At 40.4% G+C, this 20,856-nt stretch overlaps 1 protein-coding gene across 3 annotated transcripts in view; it reads left to right on the forward strand.

The window, feature by feature from the left end:
• Nucleotides 1-20,856, forward strand: part of BRSK2 (BR serine/threonine kinase 2) — a 317,883-nt gene that overhangs the window by 137,404 nt on the left and 159,623 nt on the right. For all 3 annotated transcript variants that reach the window (XM_005149208.4, XM_005149209.3, XM_005149210.3), the window contains exon 2: nt 19,600-19,694. In XM_005149208.4, the coding sequence (XP_005149265.1) occupies nt 19,600-19,694 (95 nt within the window). The remainder of the gene's footprint in view (nt 1-19,599; nt 19,695-20,856) is intronic.

Consider the following 20,856-nt stretch of genomic DNA (forward strand, 5'->3'; position numbering starts at 1 on the left):
CCCTGGCGCTAAAGTCCCTATGCTTTGAGTAGGTGGAATGAACAGAGGAAATAACATTGCCACATGTCACTGATGGGGAGTTAAAAAAAGTGATTGATAGATCAGTGATGCAAAAAGAGTTTGTAACAGAGGAATTGAATTTGGACTTTCTGGAGTTATACGTGTGGCGTTGTGTATGTACACATCAGTGTGTGTTAAGCTGGCATTGCTGTTAGGAGGTGTGACCTCTCTTCCCTTGCAGGTTGTGTTTCTTCTGTATGCTGGGTTTAGGTACAGACCTGAGTTACTTAAACCCTTTTTGCCTTCCTGGGTTGGCTTTTACCTTCATCAGTTCTCTGACCTGGTTTACTGCATGGACAACAAAACTTGAAGGTGACATGAGAAAGTTAAACTACTTATCGTAGCATCAGCGTTAGCTTCTGTGAGTTTAAAGTGTATGTGAAACCACAGCATGTGACCCTGTTCAAAGCTTGGGATTGCTAAACATTTTTTTCCCTCCTTCAGTATATGTCTTACATACTGAGACACCCATCCTCCATGGAAACAGACTCCTGATGTCAGTAAGATTGACTGACAGCTGAGGATCACCCAGCTAATCCTGCTGGCAGAGAGCAGGGATGCATGGAGAAATTTTAGTTTTCTGCCTGTGTGGTACCCCTCACCATCTTGCATGTTCTGACAGGACATGCTACCTCCTTCCATTCCCTACATGGTCATTCACAGATAACTCAGAGGTGAAAAAATCTCTTTACATTTGAAGCAGTAACAATTTTGAAATTGTTCCCTGAAGCTTGGTAGCTTCACTTCATAAATGAACAAGTAAACCACATAAATACCTACAGGAAAACAACCAAGCCAAACCCATTAATTACAAAAGATGCCTCTATGCATTCAAAATCTTTGCCCTGTTTTCCTGTCAGGCCTCATTTCCACCAAGGGATCTGTTTTCTAAGGCCAGCAGGACTGTTGTGATGTGGGAGGAGATAAATGTATATGACAAAGGATGTGAAGGGGCAGAGCCCTGCCTTGACATTGACACAGATAATTGGGTTATTGGGGAGTTAGTGTAAAAGTCGACTGTTTCTTGGGAGAGATGTCATATGGTATCCTGGTTGTGGGAACAGTAAGTATCCTCTGGCCATATTTATACTTGCCATTTTCCCCCTTTCAGTTAATGCTTCTGATTCCTTTTGGCACTGTTTTCAGCAAGTCTGGAATAGATGTTTAAGAAAAAAAGACTAGATACACTGCACTGTGTCCTCTGGTCACCTTGCTAGAGACCACTGGCAGGTGGGGCCCTTCAAGACATTTTATAACAAGAAAAACAATAGTCCTCATATATGCTTGTTTAGGGTTGCCAGAATTTAACTTTCTTTCTAGACTCTGTGAGGAGTATTCAGAAACTTTAGCCAGCAATTTAAATGGGAATCTGGTATTCCTATATGAAAAAAAAGATTTTTTTTTTTGCTATGAAACTTTAATGCTTTGCATCTAATATGCACAAAAGTGCAGATATAAATGTTTGATATTCTGAGTAGCGCTGTTAGTTAAAGCATAGTATTGTATACCAGTAATTACGGACGTTAATTAGAGGAGGGAGCTGGATTATGACTTTGGGTGCCCTCATTATGAGGGAACAGTGTATAAGCAGTCCTGGGAGGCTTTGTTAATTGGAGAAAACTTGTTTCATAGCATCTTTCTTGCCTTTTTCACCAGGAGGTAGTAATTTACTACTGCTTATACAAACACCAAATGAGACCCTGCTACTATAGGTCAGCATTGCTGCTCAGTGGGAGAAGTGAATGTGACTCAGCTTTACTGATTCGTTTCCAGCCCTTCCCCACCTTTTGCCCTCTTCGGCTCTACTTCACTTCTGCTTTCCCGTGTTTAGTTCAGGTGCTCTGTGTGGAGGTGTATACATGCATCCTGTGATGTTTCATCAAAGACTCCCTTGCAAGACCCAATATTCACAAAGAGCTTCTTTTGAAGTATCAAGTATATGATATGGCGCCTATTGACCGCTTTCCATGTTTCTTTAGGAACCCAATCCTATAGGTGTGCACAGACACCTGTAATTATGAACAGATACATTAGGCGAAGTTATCTTGCAACCAGGAGGCCTTTGTACTTCAGGAATCTCAAATAACTCTTCTGTATCTTTAAAAAGGAAGTAACCACAGGCCCTCTGGAACTCTCCAAGTTGCCTGTGCATGCAGCTCATTATTTTTGTATCGGAACACCACCTTTGAAGCATACCCATGAAATACATAATTAAAGTATCTTGTGTTCAATTGTATCATTAGACAGCTAATTGAAAAATCACATTGTGTCTATATAATGAGAAAAGTAATATATGCATTTGTGCACTGATGAATTTACTTGTTTCCATAGTCTTTTCCCCTTTAATTGCTACAATGGCAACTGGCAGAAGAGGACCACGTGCTGAGCTGTCCTTGATCAGCAAATCTAACAGACACAGAGTTATTGTTAGGGACTCCTGTGAGTTCAAATAAAAGAAGCTCTGAAGGATGGGACTACTGCTTCCAACCGTTCCTGTACAGATGTGTAAGTCAGACAGAACACATTGGTTTTCCTGCTGTCTAGGAAGTCAGGGGCTAGCATAGCATCTGCCTAAGCTTCATAAATGAGCAGGGTAAATGTATTTATGGTGAGCAATGGCTGGAATGGTTTTGGTCTCTGTCTGCCCCTAAGATCATGCCATTCAACACTCCCTGCAATGCCTGCTTGGGTGTGCTACAGCAGAGTACCTGCAGCGCAGCTGGTATTTCAGCAAGTGAAAGTCTGGGGCTTGCAAGCTCCAAATTGCATCTATAAGTCTTGCAACCAGTGAGTTGTCCTCAGTCAGTCCTTTGGGGATCTGGTGACTGCAGAAGTATTAATGGCAAGGAGTACATCCCTCTTAGCCACATAATTTGTGTGTTTTTTATTCCTTCTGTATCTATCTTGCTCCCTGTGGTAAGGGAAGTATTGTTTTTTTATCACCATGCCATAAATATGTTTTTTGTAACACAAGAATGAAAGAAGGCTTCCTTTGTCCTCCTCTCCACCATATGTTATATATTCCTGAAAGATGGGCATACATACATGATGAGTAAAATGATTGGTTTGCTTTTATTTCTTGCTGCAGTTTATAGGTATAGGGAGAGATAAGATTTATTTTCTTATGCTATGCAGTTATTGACAGGATCTAAGGTTGCTAGAGGAGAAAATTACTTTAAGGATAAACATATTGGAGGATAATTCCAGGATGGTACTTCCCACTGAAATGCACTGATGGCAATAGCCATAGAAAGAAGGATCCTGGGATGTCAGTTCTTCCTCAGAAGATTCATAGATGGATTGGGTCTTAACTACAGTGGGTCTTAAAAGTCTTATTTTTACAAGGATGACTTGCATGATCTCCCTCTTGTCACAGCAAACACAGCCTCCCAGCTTAGTGGGTCATTCGTTTGTTTTTTGGTTGGTTATTCAAAATTTATTGTAACCATTCATTTGGGATTTCCAAGAAAGAGTTCTTGCAGGTTAGCATTTACACATGCATATGTTCATGTGTATGTTCTTTATATGAAATAAATTAAGTCATTTTTCTTAGCCTACACAGTCACATAACCAATCATAGCTTTCTTCTGTAGTTCTTGTACTTTCTGACATCTAAAAACATGTCATAGTGTATTAGTGCTAGGGAGACAAAGACATGCAAAGAAGTCTGCTGATGCTGCTTTTCACATTTAAAATCATGCAACATATCCAGGTGTTTAGGATGCATTTTCTCAGGGGGTTCCTACGACCCGAGTTCCCTGCTGTTTACCTTTTGCAGTCACAGTCTTCTAATTACGATTCCTCAGTTTTGGAAAGGTTATGGTCGCTTTGACTGGCTTCAAACCTTGCGTTGCAAAATTAGATTCTGCTGCTGCTTGTGCTTGACAAAGATCTGGCTTCCAAACAAAGGCAAAGAGGAAAGAATGAAGCAGCAGACCCTGCAAGAGATAGAATGCTGTCTGTGATTAAAGCTCTTTTATTAGGCTATGGTCTGTAATGGGAAAGAAAAAGCATGATCTCCACTGATCTGCATTTTAAACAATGTTGAGGATTAGCAGAGGGGCAGCAGATGCACCTATTGAGCTGTAAAGGAAGGGATTCAAAGCTGTATTGTGCAGATGGGAGATTATTGTACTGTACCTCCCTGCATGTGCCAGTCGGTACTCCTGCTGCTCTGCAGAGCGGCATTTATCATCTCCGTCAGCCCTCCTTGTCCCAGAGCATGCACAGCACAATAAACCTGCCTTACTCTGCCACCAATTCGAGCCAATACCCAATCTAAACTAGTAGGAACCGAGCTGTGGCAGCCATTCTGCTCCTGCTGGGAAGATTGGGATATGGGCACCGGATGATTGTAACATCCCTCCCCAGCATAGGCTTTCAACCAGATTAACCCTTTCCATTTGAACAGCTTGGTATCTCGATGCTGCCTATCATTTTGTTACAGACTTGGCCTTTTCCTAGAGCAGAATGAATAAAATGATAGGTGAAAAGAGAGAGAATTTCCTTCATTTTTTTTTGTGTTGTTCTGCTTCCAGAAATCGGCATCCTTTCTCCTATCTAAAATACAGGGTTGCATCTTTGTTATAGCTGTTTTCATTACAGGGGTAATAAATTTGAGAACTTTGTCACCAAATTTATACATTCGTGAGTAACATAGGAAGCACTCCACGTTTGCTCTCAGATTTTCTGCTTGAAGGAAGTTAGGAGCAGATCTAGTGGCACAAATGGAATTATTCTCCTTTTACAATGCTGTAACGTGGGGTGGGTATGAAATTTGTCTGGAATTTAATAAAAGTGATGCTCTACTGGCCTATTATTTCTGCTCTAACATATAGTTTGTAGTTGAAAATGGATTAATAGTGTTTTTCTAGCTTTTACCTACTCCTACCAACTTAAAATGTGATTGTGGCACATGCTTGGCTTCCAGCTCTGCCACTGGGTTTCCATGTGACCTTCAGCAAGTTGCCCAATTTCTTCATGCCTGAAGTGCTTCTCTTCAAACAGAAAAACAGTTTATAATCAGGTGTACTCTTTGACTGCCTTATCTGTTTGAAACATAACCATCTACCCCAAGGCAGGGCCTAGCACCTATTATGTATATATATGATGTTTATCATGGAAAAGTCCTAGTCTTCGGTTGACTCTTAAAGTATAAGAATTCCATAGGGCTCTCATTCACATAATTAATTCTGTGTTCTGTGGTGTATTTTCTCTTTTAAAGTAATTTTCTCTATAGTCCTGAAATATGTTCATGATGCTTGAAAATGACTGGAGAAAGCATTTATTTTCTGCAGCATCTTATTGTGCTAAATGTGTCATAAATTTGTGTTTTCCCAATAGCAGCCTCATATTACCCCATGCTTTGTCTGCTTATATGTGGGTAGGAGAGAGAGTGCAAATTCATATATATATGTAAATATCTCTTGGCTTCTTGGTTAGTGTTGATTCTGCCTGGTTTACCTCAGTAGGTCTGTCACTCTGTAGACAGTTCTGTGACTTTCTCTTAAAGATTAAATTCTGCTCAAAGCTGGAACCCATCTAAAACACTGACATACTTCCCATAGCAACCCTTTTTCCCCATCCTGAACAGCTGAATTCCCACATTCAACAGCAGATGAGGAAATGTGAACCTCAAACTATGGAGCAAGGCTCTAGATGCTGGTAAATTTAAGTGCAGAAATGGTGAGGATGCTGCTGATGAGGTGAGGTTTGGGTGCAGCAACATGCTCTCAATTGCACTTTTTTTAGGTTCTGATGTTGGGCTGAGCTCCTAGCTGTGAAGAAAATTATGTGAAAAGCAAGGGTGAAGAATTTATATAACTTTTATTTAAATTGAGGCAATTTAAATGGTGGCTTTTTATTATTATTTAAATCAGCAAGGGCAAAACCTTGATTTCATTTATTGATTCCATACTTATTTGTTAGTGACACGTTTTAGCTCTTTTCCTAAGCAAAGGTTGATTTTTCAAGTTGGTGGCCATCCAGGTATGTTGATTTGCAAAAAAAGCTGTGCTTAGGAAGACATTCTTTAGCACTGCCCATTCATTGAAGTATAACGTAGTTACTGTACATTTACTTGCATCCTTTCTTTAAAACATTTTTCTACGTTATAGATTGACAACTGGCATTTTCTGCTCACTGTAGATGGATATATATTCGTTATAGGTAATTTGCATCAACTTCTGTTCGGTTTGGAAACTGAAGTGAAATGAATAAAAATCATCATCTATTATCCAGGTGTGCTGGTTCCATTTAAAAATAAATGTAAAAGAAAAAAGATTTTAAAGCAGTTTGTTTTGAACAGCTATGGCACCATGTGAGATACCTCTAGGCAGACACTATACAGAGCTCTGTTTCCTTCCAAGTGCACCTCACTGCTCACCTGGTGTTTCTGAGCTCTGGAAAACAGACTATGTTGCTCTGGGATCCCCAGTTGGAATTAGAATGAGACCACCAAGGCCTTAAAGTCAAGGGTCTATAGCAGAAAGTCTCAGCTTTAGTATAGTGTATTGTCTTTTTCTGGGTCTCTGAAACTAACAGCAGACACTCGATTTTTTAATTTGTAGGGGGGTTTGTTGGGTCGTGTCCGTTCCCCCCCCCCCCAGCAGTGGATTCTGGGCCACTAGCACAAATCAGGCAGTGTGTTTAGAGAAGCCTCAATTTCTTTCTTTAACCGTGTTGCTAAATAACTGGCCATCTGCTGCCCTGATTTTCTTTATGCTGTTTTCAGTGCATTGACATCATGTGCAGTCTGGATGTTCTTGCTCTGGCATTCACCCACCTGGTTGCCCCTGTGCTTTCAGAAGGCACCTTCTCTTCCCAGTACAGCATTAGGTACAGTACCAGCAACATTCCATACAGCTGAAGAGTCAGATTTTTAATAGAATACACTGCAGAGAAGAGAGAAAAAGGCTTACAAAAAGAACCTTTATTTTAGGCTTCTTCATGTAGTTACTAGTGAGTTTTACAGTTGATGCTGTCGGCAGAGGGGTTCTGCCTCATATTTGACAACTTGTAATCACACAAGACCACAGATTTGCCTTAATTCCCTTTAATCTGACCAGAGGGGAATACCTTTGCCCTTTCTCAGTTCTTGTTTTCTCAACTGCAAGTAGAATATAAGCTTCTATTTAGACAAACCTTATCCGAGAAGTTAAGCTTCTCTTTCTCCATTTCTCTGTCTACCTCCTGGAGCTTGCTGGGGCTTCTGTCCCCATGAAAGGGAAGGGAAGAGATCTGGTGTTAAGGACTTTGTATCTGAAATATATCTGAAAGTGAAAATGATCCTTCAAGGGACTTAGGGCAGGTCCTTCTGCAGCTGAAATCTGTGGGGCTGAATCTGCTACACACCCTGCTGTTGATAAGGCTCACAGGACACATATGCTTTCAGGCACTCCTGTTTCTAATGTATGTAGCCATGGTTTACATATTGAGTTAACAGAATTGGACTTTCCCTCTCTGAAGGCTAAGGCTTTTCTCTCTTAAAAGTCTTTTTCCATCTTTGCTGAGAGTTTTTTAAATTATTCCCGTAATAAGATTTTGACTGCAGCCTCTAACCCTCAGTGTCTTAAGAATAGAGGGTCACAGGCAAATAATGTTTGCAGGGGATACCTGTCCTGCCAGATAAATGCTATTTGGCTGCTGCTGATTGTTGTCTTCAAGGAGAGACTCTTAAATATCCCACCCTAGGCAATTTAGCTATAACCTTAATGTGCAAGTGACCTGACCCCACAGTACAAGTAAAGAATGTCATAGCAGTGTCTAGTCGCTTAGGAGCTCATAATACAAAGCCAAAGAACTTAAGTGTGTGCAATTTTCACAAGGACAAGACAGTATTTTCTGTGCTCTTTACAAGCAGTATCCCCTAAGGCCAGTGGCTTTGCAGAAAATGATACACGATTTGTCTAATGCCATTATTACTGGGTAGTGCTGTATTATCTTAGCACGTTGATCTCCTGTATATGTTGGGGTACTGAATGGGCACAGCAGTCTCAATTATTTCTGAGCTGCCTCCTCCTCTGAGCCTGAGCGACCCTGAGTCAACACTGAGCTCCTCTGTGGCTTTTGTTTGTAGTCTGCACTGTGTTGTGTCACCTCCTAGGAGAGGCTGGGAGGGCTGAGCATCTTCTTAGTCAGTGGGAATTGGGAATAATCCCAAGAAAGCCAATGGGATCACAGTAGTGTACATGTGGAGAAAACTGGGTCCTTGTGTGGGAGTGTTGTTCTTGAGGGATGGTATTTTTTACTTCAGCCCAGACTTTGTTGCTTCTAGGGAGGGAGAAGATGCTTATTGGTCTTTTGCTTTTCCCTGTGTACTTGTCTAGGCTTACAACCTTCCTCTTAAGGTGATTTTTTTTTGACTGAACCTTCCTGAGTCTTCTGAAACCTCATACTAACTGTATGGGGCCAAGAAATTAAATTATTAATAGAATAGCAAGTAATCAGAGGAAAAACCCTCGGGATGAGATTCTCTGTTGACATTTAGAAAACTCATCTGCTTCTTACTCTATTTATTGTGTCTCTGGCCTTGAACTAGTGTCTGCAGGCAGCCTAATTTAAGGATTTTATCCTGATGCTGAGAAGTACCAGCCTGAGTAAAGGCAGAACCCTTTCCTGTGTGGGCGAGTGGTGAAGTAAAAGGTGCTGTAGATTCAAGAGTGACAACACCTGCAGATTTCTTTTGCCTTAGTGATACTTAACACTTACAGGGAGTTATATACTGTGGTAACTGTAGAGAACAACTGGTTCTGGCATAGCTAAAATGTCTTCTGCAGCCGTATCTTCCAGCACTTCCATCTCATTCTCTACAGCAACATCCATTAGAGGAAGCAAGGTCTGCATAGCCATGAGCTGATTATGAAGAAACTGGTCTACAAATTCCTGAACCAGATGAGCCTTTGCATTGACTTCAGTGGGCTTTAGAATCAGGCCCATGGGGTTTCATCGTCTTCTTCCAGCAATCCAGGCAGGGGTTGTTGCACAGAAATCCTGGAGCAGAAGCATGACACAAAGATGTATTTTGACAGTACAGATCTCATGCCACTGTCCTTTTATAATCACTGGTTCCTGCCTGAGTTTGAAATTGAACCGTTTCAGGACATACTTGGCTTCTGCCACTGTGGTATGAAGAAGCTGGGTATCAGAAGGTGGGTTGGTGGTGTGTGTGTGCTTATCCAACCTCCTTTCTTTTGAAAGGAAATAAATGAACTTTATTTTCTTCACTTTTTGCAGAGGCCCAGCTAACCGTGCTCTCTAGGTATTACTTGTTTCACATAAACCTTACCTTAAATTAATGAGATGCCTGGGCCTTTTTTATAACTATGTATTGAATACGGTGACCTCCTCTCTTTCTGTAAGGAACACAGTGAACCAGCTGTAGTGAAGTTTTTACTAAATGAGCAGGCAGTTCCTGTTCTTGGTGTAGAAGTCCATAAATGCTTTCAGCTCCATGCTGTGACCTGAGCCACTATTCTCACATTAAAGGAAATACTTTTGAAATATTTTTAATATGCTAGTTCCTGTTCATTAAATTGATAGCAGTCTAATTTTTCTGACCTTTAATTCTTTTGCTGTGACTTTAATTTTTTTTAAGCCAGAAATCAGTTTTCAAATGGCTTTCTTCCCTTTGTTTTAAGCCAGAAGCTTGGGGTTTCTCCTATGCAATATAATTAAGAAAACGTGATATTTCCTATACTTTGTAAAGAGGAACATATTGCAACATGGGAAAAGCAGCCTGTTATAATTGTATCATGAGATTTCTGCCCTCATAGTTTTATAATCCACTATAGAGAACAGGAAGCACTTAAAACATTTGCTTAAACTGAGACTGCATAGGTCCATGTGTAGGAGTTGTGAAAATGCCAGAATCTTATTAAAATAATTTCTTTCCATTTCATCCTATGGAGCTGTGTTCTGCAGGCCCTGTCTGCTGGTTTGGGTCCCTAGTCTTCCACCTGACCTCTTGTCTCTGCAGTAGCTTTAGGGCTGCCCCATCTAAATCCCTCTCCCTGTCCCCTTGTCTAGCTTGCAGCCAAGGCAGTACAATTGGGCTCTTCTCAGAAGTTCGTTCTCAAGATGGAATTCTCAGCGGAATGACTGTATCTGTAATGAATGAATCTGTACCCTTTCCTGTACTGGGGCAACTTACAGGGTGTCTCTGTAGGCAGCTGCTGAATTTTATTGAACCTGTTACTGAGGGCTCACTTGGTACTGACCAGTGGGATCCAAAGTTGTTGGAGGTGGAGGGTGTGTGGACAGCTGGACATGCAAAGTGTCTTTATTAACTTGCTTCATGAGGAAGCCACATAAATCATGTATTTTTAAAAATAAATAATCCAGATACCATGTTTCCAAACAGGTACTCAAGAAGTCTGAAACTATAGTAAGAGCATTATCTCCAAGTATGGTAATTATAACTGCAATAATTATATTAGCAATTTGGAAAGGTTTGAACTCTAGGCATTAACAGAATTATTCCAAGCCCATTGCCCTCTTGGGAGGTATCAGTATCATTTTGAAAAGGGCTAGAGCCATACCATGGGAGCCAAATACAGAACAGGGAAGATGGGATGTCCCAACCATGCTCTTACTGGAACCCCAGCCTGATTCTCCTCTTGTATGTGGTAACATGATAGTGTATGGTGAGAGCACCTCCATGTAAGTAAGTGAAATGACATTATCAGAAATGTGTTTCAATCTAAAAAAAAATTTAAAGATAATGAGGTCTTTCCAGGCTTTGTTGGATGCTGTTGAATGAGTACTGAAGAACCAAATCCAAAGGAAATACAAGGACAACTCAGGTATTAGGTGCTATGTTTGTTAGGTGCTGTTTGACAAGACAATGTGCCCACAGGTCTGGACTAGCCTCAGCATCTGTTGTCTTCTATGTAGGAGAAAGGAGAGTATATAGACTATATGGAGGAAAAGTGTGCAAACAATAGGCGAACTGCAGGATAAATGAATCGCAGAGAGTGTCACTGCAGGGAACTGTGGGAGGCTGAAGAAGCTAGAGACAGGGAGTAGAGATAAGGGAGGAAATTGTAGATGTTATAACATGGGGGAGAAGCAGGATGTCCATAGATGTGGTGAGGATCTGTTGGGATGGGAGTGGCGTTCTAATTAGGAAACATGAGGAGGATCCAGGATTTTGTGGTGGACAATGTAATGAAATTTGGGGTGTGGATCTGCAAGAGATCAGCCCAGATTAGCTTGCTGGGTACAGAACCACCTGTCCTTGGGGAAAAAAAAATGTAGCTGTAGAACAATGCATGCAGTGACTATCCAGTGCATTTCTCCTCTGGCTGTGTATGGGCTGTACCCCACTGCCATCAACAAGCCCTTCTGGAATTCATAGGGGTTTGTATGAACTGCATGAACTTGTTTCTTGCTGTTTGGTACCTTGTTCATAGCATGGGTGCAAGTATTGTTAATCCAATCACTTCTTGAGCCTTCCTGAAGTGCAGCATATCGGCAGTCAGTGAAAATCCTGTTAGGAGTCTGTTGGTGGGTGATTAAGAGATGTTAGAGGGCAGAGTAAGCTGCATCAGCACTGAGCTGGGTAGATGAAGTGTTCTGTGGTGAGCCTAATCTTGTGAAGAGCATGACCTCTGTCTTCTGTATAAAGATTTTCCATGGTAACCCCCCTTTTTAATTAAGTTCTTAATATACATATAACCTAGCTTAAACAATCTTGGCTGATGGGAAGGTCAAAAGGGTGAGAAGACTTCCTGACAGAAGGTGGGTGGAAAGGTGTGCTGAAGGAGAAATGTAAGGAATGAGCATACAAAATGGGATTAACATCAGCTAATAGCACATGTGAAGAGCAGTTTATCTGCTGTTTTCCCTCCTACTTCCTCACCTCCTCCTCCTCTGCTACACAGTGTTCCCCCTTTGTTAGTGCATCCGCCCTTCTCTGCAGATCCCCGGATGAAGTGAGGATGTTGTGGCTCATTACCCAGATGTTACCTAATTATAGCAACATCTTTTCTAAAAGATATCTTAAGGGACAGACAGAGCTCTGCTGTCTCTCACTGTATCTGAAAGTGGCCATCTTTGGTCATCTCCTGGATTAAGGAAGTCTGAAGGGGGACATGGATCTTGTCATTCCTCAGGAAGAGTTTTTAAAAGAGATGTGGAAAGAAAATGGAAAGAAAAGCTTTTCACTAGGAGAGTTGTGGCAAAAGCAGAGTTTTCCTAATGCTTGTCCAGAGATGTAAGAAAGAGAATTTTTTTCCTGGTGCATCGGTGGAAAGATCTGTTATATTTTGATTTACCTTTTTCATGTGAAAACTGTGAAACCACTCTCCTCTTTCCTTGTTTGCAGGGGGTGCTTTTTCCCTGTTTGCTGCCCAAATGCTTTCAGACATACACTTTTGAAGCTGAAGTGTGCACCTCTCTCATGGCAGCGAAGCTTAGTCTCCCAAGTGTTTTTTTTATATTGGAACAAAGACTTGATCTGAAATAGGAGCTCAGCCCACTAGACATCACAAGCTGCTGATAGATCCCAGAGGACTTCAAGAGTTTGTTAGAGTCTGGCTGATGAAATAATGGCATTTCACAAAAGCAGCATCCAGTGTGCCTGTCAGGGTTCGTGTACTGGTTCCCCAAGGGGAACTCTTTTAGACATGTGAGTGTGTATGGCAAGATGGGAAAGAGAGCATGTCAAAAGGACTCAACAGTCATGTTCTTTGCTATATTCAGGGGGCACAAAGGGTTTCTGAAATATATTGATTTATGAAATATTGTAAGAAAGAGACCAAGATAAAAATCAATAGAGGTGATGTTGGTTCTGTGTGTTTTGATCCTGCTGAGCCTGGAGGATGATCCTACCATAATCTCTAAGGCATAAGAGTGCAAAACCTGCTCCTGGTGAGCTGCTGTGTATATATATATATATATATACATGTCTGTGTCTCTTGCTCTCTAATATCAGACATGTGGATCCAGTCACATCTGAGCTGATGGATTGTTCTCATGAATATCTGATCTTAGGATTGTGTCCTTTTTGTTGGCCAAGCCAGCGTATGTTTTATAGTGCTTGTAGCTTAGGACAATATATCTAGGCTATAGCAATTTAGTGTGCAGCTTCCATGTGCTCTGAGCTGAGGCACATGAATCCTAGCACTGACGAACATCTTCTATGCTCCTGCTGAGTATTTGAACTCTGGCTTTAGTCCTACTGTAGTTACAGTGTATTCAGTTTAGAAACAGTTATTGCGTGAGCCCTCAGAACAGCCTTGTAGCACTAGAATCTCTCTGTAAATGGGCCCATGGTCAAATTACTTCACTACCAATGTAGTAGCTCCATCCTCATCCTTTTACATTTCTAGACAACCCTATACCTCCTTTCCCAATATGCAATTATAAATTGATACCATATAATTTGCCTGTCACTTGATATAAGGCTCTGTTTATTTTAAATGCAATAATTAGAGATAACAATTGCTATAGAAAAATAAACATCTATTCAGTGAGAAGACTGAGTAATTAAGAGCAATTATTGGTTTCCTCAAGTAGGATGTGCAGTAACAAAGTTTTTCCAGTGTGGCTAAGAAGAGTGTAAGAGGTGCATTTTAGGAGACCAGAAACCTGTGTGCTAAAAGAATTGTGAAATTAAATGGAAGCTCTTAATAAGAAATGATCTGGAGCTTTCCTTCCAGACTGTGTTTAAGATGCAGTTTTCCTAGTTGTAGTTTGTAAAACTTGCACAGGGTTTAGATCCCTTTCCAATATTATTTGTAAGGATTAATCAGTTAATCCTCCTCCAGCCTTTGCAAGGTAAGTAACTGTTATTATCCTTATTTTTATGGCTATGGAAATTGTGTTGCTGTGGGCCAAATTTTAATCCATTTTCCACTGTTGTAGATCTAAAGCAACTCCACTGCAGTCAGCAGCTAGGCACTGTAACTGAACTGATTTAACCCTGATTTAAACTACAGCATTTGTGCAGAGAACTGTTGAAAGAGCAAGAATATTGCATTTTCAGTATTGTCATATGCTTCACTTGAGTTGCATTAATGCTTTTGTTTGCTTTAAGGGTTGATTTTCGTAAACTGGCATCCTTCAAGGTTTGCAGATCTTGCAAATGCCAGTACATGTAGTTGTCAGGAATGAGCATTCATAAATACTTTCAATATTTACAACAGCAATCTCCATTTTGTGGGCATAAATTGCATTACTTGTACATAACAATTATATGTACAAAGTTCATGCAGCAATGGTGTACACGCACTAAGCTTTTTAAAAAACAGTTTGTTCAGCCTGTGATCTGCCTTTAATCCAGATAGTTTGTTCCCAGTACTAGTCTGAGCCCTGAAGTAAACCACAAATGTTTGTGTCCTGAGGTGCCTAGATTAACATTTGCAGAGTATTCATTGACTTGAATTAATTGGCAATTAGCTAACTCAAGATAAAAGAGGAGTGATATTTCTCTCTAGACATTTCTTTAATCACTTATCCAGCCAAAACAGATATTGCTGGCCAGACAAGAGCTTTCCACTCAGATTTTTTTTAAAGAAGTTTTTTGACAATGTGCTCTGAAGTGAAATGAAGAGCAAGCAACAGGCGATGTGCAGATAATCTGAAATCAGTGGCTGCTCTCCGTGCTACACAAATTTATCAATACTTACAAATAGAGCATTGGGTTGGTTTTATTTTAAAAGAAAATTAAAAGCTTCCATTTACCCGTGGAAAAAATCATATGTATTAAAAGTAGTAAATGTACCTGAATTTTCTTTGCTTCTTGAAGTAGTTAATTGCCTTATGGTTAAAAATCAGGATAATGAGTTATTTGTGTTTAACATTTCTGAAAGACTGTGTGAACATTATTAATAAAAAATGAGTATACAGTAAGTGCTGTATTTAAACAACAATTGTTTCATTATTTGTCTCTCTCACACACACAGTGATGATTTGTCTCAGATCAGTGTCTTTGGCAGACTCCAACTTTGGACAGAATTGAAAAACAGTTCCCTCTTGTTTCCAGAATGTTTCTTTCTCTAATGAAGGTTTTTAATAACAGGATCATTAGTAAGGTGATACTATCCATAGCTGTGTTTCCTCTTGCTGCTATTTACACAACTGTAACATGGATATGGAATAGCACAACTTTTACTATTTTATTCAGTCTGTGTTAGAGAAAATTGCTACACAAGATGCAAGGCAGAAGTAAATCAGCCTTTTTTGAAACCCTGTCCTTGGCTGAAAAGTCATGGAAGTGATTGCCAGGTGCAATGTAGGCCACAGACATGACTTGCTGCAATTGAGGATTCACAGTGGGTATCTTGCCTCAGCTGGAGGGAAGCTTTTGTTTCTCTATCCCCACAGTACATTTTTCTTGGGTTAAATAAAGGATTATTCTCTGTACTGCTTCAGGATGGGCTGTCCACCTGTCCAGATGGTCTATATCTGTCCCTTGCTCATCACATAAGCTCCTGTTCTTTTCAGAGAAGATCTACATGTCTTTAAGCATCTGCAGAGTGGGAGTTTACCAGCACCAAAATGTGCAGGCATAGTTGTTAGCAGGTCGGTATGGCATTAGGCTGCCTCAGGCCTGTATGCTTGCCTTTGCTCTTCTTGCTTGAATGGCATCCTTCCCTTGTGTCATCTGGGGTCATGCTCATTAGTTTTCAAAATGGTTTTCAAATTGTGGCTTTTCATTATAAATGAAAAGACAATGTTAGCTTGTACATCCCCTTATGTTTCAGCATGTTCATGTTTCCTTCTTTACTTCCCAACCTGAAATTATAGAGCTGGTTCTGGTGCACTTCATTGGCTAAGATCAAAAGCAGCTCAATGTTTTCAGCTCACAGGATGTAACAGTCTGTTTGAAAGACATGCCAGTGCCCATGAGCCTGCAGGAACCACCTGTGGATGGAAATCTGAAGTGTGCCTGAAAGAGTATGTGTGACAGCTATGTGGGTGGTTGGGGCAAACTTCAAGTGCTTGATTCCCACAGAGCCTTAGATTTTCTGCCAGGACAGACCAGAGTTAACTGTAACAATCACAAAGGTTACTTGTCTACATTTGAGGGATTAATTACTCATGAGGCTGACAAGTTCAAGCTCTATTTGTTGCCTAGCAGACTTGCTTTATGCCAAGCCAGTGCAAAGCAGTCTCTTAGCAGCACCCTTGTTTCTTTTCCTTTGGGGACCACACAGGTACCTGTGCTGGTGTTAATGCACTGACAATTTTTACAAGTGCCAAACTTATTGATGCATTTAAATTGGAGGCTTACTATAGATTCAAGGTGCTCATTAACATCTGCATATACAGGAGAAAGAGAACTGGAAGACCCACAGCCTTTTCCACAACTCTGTAAACACACCTCGGACACTTGTTTCTAAGCAGGCATTTCTGCCCCTTCCATGTCAATAATAGCTCAGCAATTTACTCTGAAGCCACATAGTAGCTTCTTATTCCTTCTAAGGGTCTGTCATTGCACAAATAAATAATGCGTCTTGGTTTATGTTCTCTGTGTCAGTAAAAAGGCTTCCTAAGCATCAGGAGCCCACAGGAGTTCAAATCCCCAAATACCATCTTTGGGTAGTTATGTGTTAGACTGGAATTACAGGACAGAAACAGAGTTTCTGAATACGAGCCTTTCCTGCAGAAGCTGGTTAGGATTTCCTCATAGTGGCAGGTTCCTTATCCTATAGATGGACTTGTCAAGAGGGTTGTTTGTTTTCTCTTATTAGCCTGGCATGCAAATGTCAAAAGGAAGTGCCAGGGGGAAGGAGGGAGGGAGGAAGAGGCAAGGCAGAGTGACCTGTTTTATTTTTATCCTAAAATTACATTCAGTGAATTTGGTACAGTGAAAAGTGCAGTCTTGGGCTTGCTCAGAGGTTGTCTTCCATCTCCACAAACCAGACAGTGGTGACTGTGCATTTTTTTTCTTTATTTTTAATATGCGAATCAGGAGAAAAGGAAAATGCATTAAATCTCACACCTGTTTTCTCATTCTGTCCTCTGGTACCGTGATGTAAATCAAGAACGCCTTCTTGAGGTCAGTGAAGTTAATTCAGTATAAAATCAGCGTGGTTCAGTATCAGTGTGATTTTTGCAAGGTGTGTGATGTCTTGTAACAGTTGATTAACTTCTTTATTGGAGTAAACAGAATGGTTTATGTTTAATTTTTGAGTTTCTGTGGTAGGTAAGTAGCCAGAAGGACAGAGGATGCTGTAAAGATTGCTTGTACAGCATGGTGGCATCCCAGAAATTCATGGTTGAAACCCTTCTATGACTTAATGACAGGGTGCTTGAGGAAGAAGAAAGGGAAGAATAGTTTACAGTTCAGCCAGGTTCAGTGGGACAGATGTCTTGATTTGGGAGCAACATTTGAAATCAAAACCTGAAATGTGAGATACCAGAAAGAAGCCATTATATTTTCTTCACGGTGAAGGACCAGTTACAGAGAGCAGTTGTTTGTGTACCTTTCTTGACCTCTGAAAATAATTGGTCTGCAGCACATTACACTGCAGCACAGTGCACAGATCCAGGGAGTCTAGCTATAAAGGACTGAGCTAGAAGTTCTGCTGAGATTTCGAAGTGTAACTAAGGGCAATGTAGTGAGTGATATGGTTGTGCTCTAAGAGTGATGTAGGGCTGTGATTTGTGCTGGGATCAGGAAGGAAGCAATCAGCACAGATTGAAACTGTGCACGCTTTCGACAAGCTATGTGGCCAAGTAGCCACTATCCGAACACAGAACAAAAGCAAAGAGAAGAAGCATAAGTATGGCTGCAGCTGCTATGAATGGTGACAACTGAGCCAGTAGTGCTGTGGATATATTATAAATTTATAGACAAAATTTAGACATAAGAGTAAGCATGGCTGGACACTGTAGTATCTTCCCCCAGCTGTGCTTAGCCACTTCAGGCAGAGGACAGGCTATAGCTATACAGTTTCAAATGGATTTGTCACTGTGCTGCACTCTTAATTTTTGTGACTTGTTTATGTCACAGCTGAAAGTAAGGATGTCAGCATTTAACCAGATGAGACTTAGAAATTATGTGACTAGAAATATCCAGAACACTTGAACACACCATAATAGAGATGTGACTGGAAGCGAGTCGGAATTTTATTTCTCGGCATAATAACCAGTGATTAATGGTTCCAAATTTACGATTAACTGTGTAGCAAAAAGATGGACAAGTGATCTGCAGGAGATTGCTAGAGTCCCTGATGAAACTCCAGGTTATTTCACTGAGGACAGTTTATAGTAAGGCAATAGTCTATATATTCATCCCTTGATAAGAATTGTGAAGTCCTGTGCTCATTATTTCACTGGACTGCAGATCTGTTTTGTTCAATGTGCAGATAAAGCAAGATGTTGGTTTTGGGTTTGGATCAGGGGGTGAGATCAGGATCTTAACTGCAACTCAACTTAGGAGCTGTGAGCTGAGTTACACCTTTTCTTACTGTAAGATACCATTGCTCATAAATGCTCTGTGAAGCCCAGCAGGTCTCAGTGACACCAGGGAGGTGCCATTTTTTTTACTTCAGTTATGACTGAATTAAACTAAATAGCTATTTGATATCCTGTGTGTGGAGTGGGGTGCGATCCAGCCTGTCAGGTGTTGTGCTACCTGTGCATGTGTGACACGAGTGAAAGCTGAACCAAACAAGATCTCACTGGAGTGACACCTAGAAAGTACCATTTTTTCCAGGTACAAATTTTCTTAATGGCACTAAGAGTTGAGAGTTCAGTGGACCATCTTAAACTTACTTGTGGGAGATACCTCAATGTACTTGCACAAAAGTCAGCAGATTTAGATAAAAGTTTTGCAGAAAATATTGCTTGCATATATGTTACTTACCTCTTTTAATTCTTGGAGGTTTTTTCCATATTTTGGTGATACCTCAGACATCCCGATCCTGTTGGGGATATCCATATCCTTTCACCAATATAATCGTGTAATAGCACTTATAAGTTATTTGAGGACAAGAACATAGTAAATAATACCAAATGAAAAGAACTTCGAACTGTATCAGCATATGTTGATGTTCCTCCATGCCACAATGGCATTCATCACAGTATTTATACAGCATAGTAAATTCAAACAGTAAGGGAAAGCATAATTAAGTACCTTTTTATGATCATGAAAGCTTTGGAAGGAGCTAGGAAAATGTAGAGGCCATGTTAACACTGTGGACATTTGACCATTTATTTTTTGTTGATTTCTGAGCTGTTTTTGATGTTGGGTGTCAGCAAAAGCCCTCAGCCTTCTGCAGTTAAATTGGCACAAGTTTACTCCTTATTGGTAGAACACCCATTGAGTGGGGAGAGCTGGAAAACAGTGCTTCAACAAAATACAGCTTTAGTGGCAGAAGCTGCAGCAGCATTAAGGATGTTCACAGCTTCACTGCTAAATGGTCACAATGTGGGCTGCAGGGTCTTCATTACTCACAAGACCTTATCAGCTGGAGGAGGGACTACTTAATGTTGCCAAATGCTGGGTGGCATCCTAATAACAAAAATCTCAACAGCAACTGTCTCTAACCAGTTATTTCTTTCTGTTTTGCTCTGTTTCTCCTGCAGGGCTTGTGAAGTTGGGGGTTCACTGTGTCACGTGTCAGAAGGTCGCTATAAAAATTGTCAACAGAGAGAAGCTCAGCGAGTCGGTGCTAATGAAGGTAATTTTCTAATGGGAGATTTAAAGAAAAAAATTAAGTTCTTGGCTCTGTGTCTTCTGTTCCATGCAAAATTAATATCTTTAATTATGTATAACAAACATCCTTGTCAGTACATGTGGAGCATGATAACAATAATCTAGTTATGGGGGAGGCTACAGCAGCTGAAATTAAATGGAAGTATTCCTGTGCTTTGTGAACAAAATAAATGGGCAGCTGCAGCATTGTTGCTTCTCTGCTGGGGCAGATGTGTGTAGGGCATTTGATGTCCACCATGCAGCAGTACATAATGATTACAGTACCTTGCAGATTGAGGTGTACAGATGTCAATAGGAAGAGATTTAAAAGAGGCTGGTGAAATCTGTTGTTTGAATACTCCTACTGCTTGCACTGCTGCATGAGTTTGTCATGATCTGATGCACCAAAGTCCATGACTGTTTAAAGCCATAATTCTGTTTGAATGGCACAGAGCTGTGCCATTGGAATCCATCAAAGAGTCTATCCCAATGACTGCAGTGTTCAGAAGAGCTTAATTAATTTTTTACCTAGCACTGCAATACCAATCTCCTTACATGAGTGTCATTGATTGATCTTGGAAACCTAAAAATAAAATAAATACATGCATAAAGTTTACTCATGTGATTTGGTGACTAGAAGGGCTAAATTCAGCTTGATAGGAGGGAACACAACTGTACTGCAGTCGACAGAATTCTATCAAGCTGTCACCTGCAAATGACGCTAACATATCTGCATACAGCGTAGAGCACTTTATTGATTTAACTTGCTATAAGCAGATGGAGCATATATCTTTACACTGCTGTTTCATATATGTACTTATGTGTCAGCTGTTTTCCAGTGCAAGTAAGTATAGCAACCTTACTATGAGCAGAAAGAAAATTGAGATTAAAGGAATATGCAGTCAGTGAATGTTATGCATACAATGTAAGTTCATTTTTTCCAGAGAAGGATTTTTTAAGTTTAAACTCAATTGTAGTGTGGTGAGACTTACATTTCTGGGATTTCATTGAAGTATTCAATGTAGTACTGTGGATTCAAACAGTCTTCTAATATAGACCAAAAGTTAGAAAGTGAAATAGGTAAGAAAGCTTGAACTTTAAAAGGAGATTGAGGAGATTAATCAAACACAACAAAAGCAAAGTGTTTA

This window comes from Melopsittacus undulatus, chromosome 4 (assembly GCF_012275295.1).
Source record: "Melopsittacus undulatus isolate bMelUnd1 chromosome 4, bMelUnd1.mat.Z, whole genome shotgun sequence".
Taxonomy (NCBI): domain Eukaryota; kingdom Metazoa; phylum Chordata; class Aves; order Psittaciformes; family Psittaculidae; genus Melopsittacus; species Melopsittacus undulatus.